Source organism: Cebidichthys violaceus, unplaced genomic scaffold, assembly GCF_023349555.1.
Source record: "Cebidichthys violaceus isolate CVI_PGR_0920_01 unplaced genomic scaffold, fCebVio1.0.p SCAF_14, whole genome shotgun sequence".
Taxonomy (NCBI): domain Eukaryota; kingdom Metazoa; phylum Chordata; class Actinopteri; order Perciformes; family Stichaeidae; genus Cebidichthys; species Cebidichthys violaceus.
This window is the reverse complement of record NW_027176307.1, coordinates 15,604,913-15,613,521: the sequence shown is the minus strand read 5'-3', so window position 1 is coordinate 15,613,521 and position 8,609 is coordinate 15,604,913. Positions and strand designations below refer to the sequence as shown.

At 42.6% G+C, this 8,609-nt stretch overlaps 1 protein-coding gene across 2 annotated transcripts in view; it reads left to right on the top strand.

The window, feature by feature from the left end:
- The window catches only part of txlnba (taxilin beta a), a 9,311-nt gene extending 1,296 nt beyond the window's left edge, over nt 1-8,015 (top strand). Inside the window, exons 2-11 of one of the 2 annotated variants that reach the window (XM_068709125.1) lie at nt 1,598-1,799; nt 1,897-1,969; nt 2,267-2,352; nt 2,539-2,709; nt 2,809-3,003; nt 3,110-3,229; nt 4,201-4,275; nt 6,039-6,131; nt 6,287-6,382; nt 6,567-8,015. In XM_068709125.1, coding sequence (XP_068565226.1) covers nt 1,608-1,799; nt 1,897-1,969; nt 2,267-2,352; nt 2,539-2,709; nt 2,809-3,003; nt 3,110-3,229; nt 4,201-4,275; nt 6,039-6,131; nt 6,287-6,382; nt 6,567-7,499 — 2,034 coding nt within the window. In that variant the 5' untranslated portion in view covers nt 1,598-1,607 and the 3' untranslated portion in view covers nt 7,500-8,015. Of the gene's footprint in view, nt 1-1,597; nt 1,800-1,896; nt 1,970-2,266; nt 2,353-2,538; nt 2,710-2,808; nt 3,004-3,109; nt 3,230-4,078; nt 4,154-4,200; nt 4,276-6,038; nt 6,132-6,286; nt 6,383-6,566 lie in introns of both variants that reach the window. The other variant, XM_068709124.1, reaches the window with a different exon arrangement.
- The last annotated feature ends 594 nt before the right edge of the window (nt 8,016-8,609 follow it).

Genomic DNA, 8,609 nt, shown 5'->3' with positions numbered 1-8,609 from the left:
TGTAGCTGTGTGTGTGTGTGTGTGTGTGTGTGTGTGTGTGTGTGTGTGTGTGTTCTGTGTGTGTGCGTGTGTGTTTGTGTAGCTGTGTGTGTGTGTGTGTGTGTGTGTGTGTGTGTGTGTGTGTGTGTGCGTAGGTGTGTGTGTGTGTGTGTGTGTGTGTGAGACAAAGTGGGGGCTGGCTCAGACGGCTAATTTTAACTGACCAGATACAATAACGGGAGCAGCCGTCATGTTGTGACAGAGACGTCAGGACACACTGAACACACACACACACACAAACACACACACTGAACACACACACACACACCCACACACACACACACACACACACACACAAAGTAGTGTTTCCATCACTAACCACACCTAGTTGCTAATCCTGACCTAAACCTTAATTTATCCTTAAACCAAGTCTTCACTATTAAACATAATGATTTATGTCATGGAAAAGAGCATTGTGTCCCCAGAAAGAAGGTGAGTCCCCACAGTGTGACTGTGTAAACAGATTTATGTCCCCACAACACCAGTAATACACACACACACACACACACACACACACACACACACACACATGATAAACAAGATTAAATGTCTGAAGCCTCGTTAGCAATGTGTTACATTTTCCCAGGAGCGTCTTCTTTGCCTGTTCCCACCCTACTATGCCGTGATTGGCTAGCACCGCTGTGCTCTGATGGGCTGGTCGTTGCCTTCACGAACTGCCCTGAGACTTTGTTGGACACACAAACTTCTCCCTTGTGAAAACATCAATACCTGTAACCTGCAGCATGAACGCATGGTGGAATTAGTAAGCTAACTAGCTAACTAGCTAACTAGCCAGCTGTTAAATGAGTGAATTTTAACAACTTCCTCCACACCAGAGACTCTTGTCCATGCTCTTCAGCGTATAGGAACGTACGTTGATATCGTCAGTAACACTGGCCATTACCAGCCAATCACAGCGCAGCAGGGCGGGACTCGTTAGCCACCCCTCACAGCTTCAGTGTTTCTGATGTTGTTTTGTGTCATGAGGCGCAAACAGTTGCAGGTAAACCTTTAAATAGAAGAGGCGAAGCTCTGTCTGGACTCGCGTCACAGTAGCAGATAGATACCCGAGTCTGATTGGTAGTTTGGACGTGACGGAGCTCACGTTGACCCACAGAAGCTGAGTGCATTAAATGAGAGCAGCTGTCGGGAGGCGAGAGGCGCTGCCGGAGTTTAGAGGCTTATTATCTTCCCACATTCAAATCCTCGCTCCGTTAATAACCTGACAGACTGCTGAGGTCTGTCACATCAAACCTCCGCTCTACGACCATGAGGAAAAAGATTAATATGTGGATTTGGCTTGACAGATATTTTTTACATGAGATAACACAGAAGTCAGTTTACGGTGTCATGTCACTGAAAGCTGACATGTGTCCGATTCAATCAATACAACCAATACAATACATGCAAAACAGTTTTCAGCACAGAAAAAACAAACTGGCTTTCGTAAGGAAATGTGCAAAGAATGAGGAGAAACTTTTCTTGGGGAATCATACGTTGGTTGACGACAAGTGAATCCAGACTGAACACGTCAATGAGTCTTTATAAACATTCCCAGAACACTGAGGATGGAGACGTCGGTGAAAGCAGCCGAGGTGTTGGTGCCTCCTAAGCCTGATGGAAAAGCTGAGAACACCGAAGCCTCCTCTTCCTCCTCCTCTTCCTCCTCCGACCACATCGACCCCATGGAGGAGTTCAAGAGACGGCTGGAGGACATCGTCAGCACCCACGGCTCTGCAGCCGAGCTCCTGGACAAGCAGGTGAGTCGAGCCGACGTGAAACACAGAAAACGACGACCTGAGAGTTCATTTCTGGCCTCTGGTGACGCGTGCGGGTGTTTTCTATTGTTGTGGACAGAGTCTGATGGAGGCCGAGACGGAGAAGATGAAGAAGGACCCAAGAGATGACATCCCCGTGGCCATGGAGACAGGTGAGGCAGAAGGACCTGCTACCATCACGGTTAAAAGGGTTGAAAAGCAATGGTGCAGCAATGACTTTTACCCTCTAACGTGGGCCTACAGCCTACATTTCCCATAATGCTGCTGGATGTAGTCTTTCATTAATTGTGTTTTTTAGAAAATACAATATTTGACACTTCACCACGGCTTTTAAAACAGGTTACAGTCAGGAATTTAAAAGCACAGCGACACAAACAGAGTTAGAACTCAGACGCATCACTACACACATTGTTAACACAGGCGTCGACTTCTTGTCTTTGTTTCTACAGAGGTCTGTCTCATCATGAAGAGTCTGAACAAGCTCTCCTCTCCAGAGAAGAAGCTGGAGAACGTGGTCAGGAAACATGCTGAACTGGTGAGTTTCAGATATGGAGAGACTTTTTAAAGGACTCACGCAGAAACCTGAGCGCTCAAGTTCAGACATCTTTCTTTCAATGCAAGTAGTAGTTGTCATGCAATTAAAGCGTGTGTGTGTGTGTGTGTGTGTGTGTGTGTGTGTGTGTGTGTGTGTGTGTGTGTGTGTGTGTGTGTGTGTGTGCAGACAGCCCTGCGGCGTGCCGATGAGAGGAAGCTGTGCGTCCTGCAGAAGAAGTTGTCCGTCCTGCTGGACGAGCGGCAGCAGCAGCAGGAGGAGAGTCGCAGCAGCGCCGCCGCTCGCATCAAACTGGAGGCTCTGTGCAGAGAGCTGCAGGGACACCACGACGTCCTGAGGGTGTGTAGCCGAGGACGCCGCACGACAATGATGTCTGAGGGCGGCAGTTCAAACGGAAAGAAGACCACTCTGACCCCCCCCCCCTCTCTCTCTATCCAGGCGGAGACCCTTCAGCGCTGCCGGGAGGACGAGGAGAAGAGGACGGAGATCACCACCCACTTCCAGATGATGCTGACGGAGATCCAGGCTCAGATCGAGCAGCACAGCACCAGAAACGACAAGCTGTGCAACGAGAACAGCAACCTGACAGACAAACTGGAGGGCCTCATGAACCAGTGTGAGATGAGGGAGGAGGTGAGGGGCCAGGCGTCTTAATGCGTCTTCATAACACCTTTAATAACACCGTGGACAGATCGATCGATGAAGGTGATCGTTGAAGGTGCTCTTCCTCTCTCTGCAGGGTTTGGAGAAGATCAACAAGCATCGCGACCTGCAGCACAAACTGACCGAAGCCAAGCTGAAGCAGGCTCACGCTCTGCTGAGCGAAGCCGAGGAGAAGCACAAGCGGGAGAAGGAATATGTGAGTGGACATAGAAGACAGACAACACTTAATATGTACATTTAAAGGACATAATAAAATCATTTTATATATATGAAGACGTATGTAAACGCACAGTACCTCATTTGTATTAGGTCAACGCTTATTTTAAACTTGTATTATTATTTAATAATAATAATCATCATATCTATTACTATTATTTAATAATAATAATTATCATATATATATATTATTATTATTATTTAATAATAATAATGATCATATCTATTATTATTTAATAATAATAATGATCATATCTATTATTATTATTTAATTATAATAATAATCATATCTATTATTATTTAATTATAATAATTATCATATCTATTATTATTATTTAATTATAATAATTATCGTATCTATTATTATTTAATTATAATAATTATCATATCTATTATTATTATTTAATTATAATAATAATCATATCTATTATTATTATTTAATTATAATAATAATCATATCTATTATTATTTAATTATAATAATTATCATATCTATTATTATTATTATTATAGAGATTCTTGGATCAGTTTTTTACAAACTGACCTCTTGTTACTGTCATTACTGCCTGAATGTAGCAGTAATGTTAAACATTATTCACATAGATTACTATCATCATCATGAATTAGTTTGATTAAATCAGTTTTATTTCTCTGCTGTTTCTGTCATTTGATACTTGTTGTCTTCACTTTGTCCTCATTATATCGTCTCAAAGTTAACCGTGAGTCTTGAGGCGTGACGTTAAAGTGAATTACCTTCCATAATAATGATACTTTGTATGCTTGTTAAACACTATTCCCAGATTGACTGTGTATTGTCTCTGTCGCCGTAGTTGCTTAGGGAGGCAATTGACAAAACAAAGAAATGCTTCGCTATGAAGGAGCTGGAGCTGACCATGAAGAAGAAGGTAAAGAAACGTCTGTAACGCATCTCCGTCTGTTCTCTTCTAACCAGTTACTGGTTCAGGCTGCTGAGTGGAAACTGCAGACTAAGACACTCACTGAACAGGGGACTGTGATGCAGGCACAGGTGAATATTCACTGACGACAGGTAGCACACACCTGGTGATCAGCAGCAGGGGAGGAGATTTATCCTCCGAACAGAGGCCCTCTGATCCTCGACAAACAGAGTGGAAACTCTTCCAATTAGTGCATTTATTTTTTCATATTTCAAGAGTTCAGTTAACAAATGAAATATTTGTATTTATTTATCTTTATTTTAATATTTTATACATGTTCTGTAAAGTTCTAAACACAGTTGCAAAGTTCAATCTAAAGATGTACATTTAAAATGACCCTTTAACATCTATAAATGTTAAATTGCAAAAAGGTGGTTTAACTTTTCTGCATGTCAATTCACAAAGTCTTCACACAGTAAGAATGATCTTCACCTGTCTTCAGGGGCTGATATTGTTCTTGATTTATACCAATTCATGATTTAGTAATATCTTCTTTGAGAGCCAAGATATTTCTGTCTTTTAAAACGTAACTCACCCACAGATTTAAGGGCTTAAATGTTAAATTACAAATGACGTATATCTCCCTTATAGACTTTTGCATCCACCTCAGTACAATGAAGGTCGATGGAAACGTGTTTGCGGTGCTGAAAGCATTGAGAAATCTTACGTGAAGAAGTTTTCCACCAGAGAAATGAAACTCTTTATCCTTCTCTACGTACTAAGTACTCGTAACAAAAAACATCCAAATGCTCAAAAGACATAAACTCTCAACTCTTAAATTCATATGAAAAGAACAAGACACTCAGAATGTCAGGGTTGGGGTTCGCTCTAGACCTGGAGACTCAAAAAACAAGGACTTGAGACCTGACTTGGACTTAAATGACGAGACGTTTGACTTGAGATCTGAAAGAAACAAGAACAAGAACATTTCAGTCGTATGTTCATCACCTGCTCAGTAATCTGACTGACTTCCATTTTGACGGCCTGCTGAAGTCAAAAGAGTTCTGAATGAGCAGAGAAGAGTTTAAGCTGCAGCTCAGATCCAACAACACGTCAGCATCATCTCGTATTGAGACTGAACGTTACAAACCGTCAAGCAACAAATTTTCCTTTTGTAACATTCACTTTCAACCGAAGAGTTACAACTGAATGTTGTGAATGTTTAACACTGACAGTGTGAATGATGAATGGCCTCCTGTGTAAGGCTCATAATTAATGACTGAAGCAAGTTGTAATCCATCACTTAGAAGCACGGTCATTATCCAAAACTTCATGTTCCACCAAAATTTAGCGCATAAATCACGTTTTGGTTCTTTAAACATACATTGTTCCTGAACGTTAGCACAGTAAAGGCACACAAATGTATTTCTCTCTTTGACAGGTGTTTATTTTAGAACAGCGAGGCTTTGAAAACGACCACATTAATCTCTATTACAAGTGAAATTAAGGAGAGTGCTGCTGTTTTAATTCCACTAAAGGAACATTATCATGAGCTGGTTCATGCCTACAGGATGATCACAGTGAGCTGCATTGATTGTGGTCTTGTTAACTGTCAGTCTCAAGTTTGGATAAAACATTTAACTAAGGTCTCCCTGTTGTTATATAGTGTGTGAGTGAGTTAACTGAAATAATACGGAATTGTTTGAACAAGTTAAACGGAACTAAAACAAACAAAAAAACAAGATTAACTGCAAATGTTTACCGTGAATGCGTAGGATTTTCTTCTGGCATCCAAACATGTGGGGGTTTGATGTTTAGCCAGTTAGATTTGAGTATCATGCTTGCGTCTGTCTGTGTTTTAGTCCGACTATCTCGTCTGTCCGTCTGTCCACAGCTGGCCCTCTACGCTGAGAAGTTCGACGAGTTTCAGGCGACGCTGGGCAAAAGCAACGAAATCTACGTCCGCTTCAAGAAGGAGATGGATAACGTAGGTGGTGACGACTGTGTGAAGCTGAATGAGGATGTTAGGAGTCTAAACCGTTCCATGTTTCTAGTTCCTGCAGCTCACATTCGTCCAGCTTTTGTTTCCGGACGTTGTCGCTGCAGCCCGTCGTTTGTTTTTTTAACTCTTCCTCTTTTTAGATGTCAGACAAGATGAAGAAAATGGAGAAAGAGTCGACTCTGTGGAAGACGAGGTTCGAGAGCTGCAACAAGGCTCTGACTGAAATGATGGAGGAGGTACATCATCAGTGTTGCCACAGTTTCTTGTAATTCTCAAACTCACGTTGACCCTTTGGAGGTTTTGTCGAGTCTTGATAGAAGCCAGCGCGGTATACCAATGCTGCTGCTGAGCTGTTAACCTTCAAGCTTTAGTCTCACAATGTCTCACTTTCTTTGCGTCTCGTCTTCTCCATCACACCAGAGAACCGAGAAAAGCGGAGAGTACGACCTGTTCGTTCTGAAGATTCAGAAGCTGGAGAGGTTGTGTCATGCCCTGCAGAGCGAGAGGGCAATCCTCTATGAAAAGATCAAGGAAGTCCGCCAGGCTAACTCCAACATCCCCGCAAAGGTCATCAGCAGCTCGAACGCCGACGAAACCCCCAACCCAGAGGATGTTGACGAATCTGCCTCGCTGATCCCTGTGGAGGTCCAGGAGCTCCAGGAGCTCCAGAAGGAGGACTTGGTCTTAACGGAGGGCATGACCCGTCTGAAGGAGGAGCAGGCCAAGCTGCAGGAGATTGCCGCTTCCCTGATGGCCACACCTAGCGAAGACGACAATGATGACGTAGACACCGAAGAAGACTTGATGTTCTCTGCGTTTGTCCAGTTCAAAACCAAAACCCAGGCCAAAGAGGAAGCGGTTTCAGTCCCTCAGCAGGTGGTAGATGTCAAGTCAGAGGCAGCAGAATCGGTTCTCCCACAGCCAGATAAAGTTGAGGAGGATCCAAAGCCTTCTGAAATGATACCAACAGACACAGTAAAAGTTCCAACAAAGGTCCAGGATAAAGAGGTTCAAGCAGTCAAACCACATGAGGAGATCCAGCAGCAACCTGCTGAACAAGCACCGACATCTGAGCCTGAAAAAGTCAAGATCCACCCACCAACAGAGCAGAAACCAAAAGCGGCAGAGGCCGAGATCTTGGTCAAGGCAGCTGAGGTAAAACCAGTGGTCGCAGTAGGAGACAGGAAGGTCCAGGCTGAACCAGTGCAAGGACCAGAAGAAGCACCGACCAAGTCAGAATCAGCTCCACCCGCCGTAAACACACCTAAAACGACTGCCGCCTCAAATGCCGAGTCCTCCAAGAAGCAAACACCAAAGAAAAAGAAGAAGAAGAACGGCAAGAATGCTAGCTAAAGTTTAGAAAAGTATAAGTGTGTGGTGTTATTTTGGATATAATGTGTGTGTGTGTGTGTGTGTGTGTGTGTGTGTGTGTATGTGTGTGTGTGTGTGTGTGTGTGTGTGTGTGTGTGTGTGTGTGTGTGTGTGTCTGTGCGTAACTGAAATCATACTGTGCCTTTGCACCTTTCGTAAAAGTTAAAATCTTTAGTTTATCCCAACTGGTTAAGTGGTTTTTTTCGTTACTTTTCTCAAGATTCAATGTTACCAGATGAGGACGGACATTTAAATCTGATTGTATTTTAAAGCTTGAATGTCTAAATGTAACATAAAAGCAACATTTAGTTTGGCCTGGTAGAGGGAATAAAACACTTAACTGAAGTATAGCAACGTCTAAAACCTAAAGAGTCTTTGCCTTGTTAAGCAAAGTGCCAAAACAAAGCCCCGGTTGGTATCTATGCCAGCCACATTGCAGTGTCTCTTTTAAACTAGAAATCACAGCAACTCCAATAAAGTCATTTTCTGACAATTTTACACTTTTTTGTCTGTTTTTTATTTTATTTAACTAGTTGTCTGAAATCTCACGTCACAGTTTCGTCCAAGATGTTGGTCTTGTGACGTGTACATCAACACTTGACATTGTTTTACTGCTATGGTTGTGAGGACTCTCGTTGAGCCGATATGTTCCATGGCCTCCCAGACACCAGATATATTTAGTGTGTTCATCTTGGCTCACTTTGACTTTAACTAGACTTATCAATGATATAATACAACAAAACAGGAAAAGTTCCACTTAACTTGTTATACGACATGTAAATCAGGAGAAGCTACCTCTCTGAACTACTCATGCTGCTCCACAGTGCAGAGCTTGTAACAACAGTTTGCATGAGGTCACTAACCTTTTACAGGTCGACAACCTGTCAACATCAAAGGAAACAGGCAGAAGACCGATACATACGTCACCAAATTTGTTCCTTTACAGTTTCCCAAACAATGTCATTGCAGATCAGGTCAGTTATTAAGTTCACTTTAAGGGACAATAAATGGAAATAATGATACAGAAGAATAAAACAAATATAAATAAAGAGTTACCAGAAGAACAGAATTATCTGCTGTACTTGTGAGGAC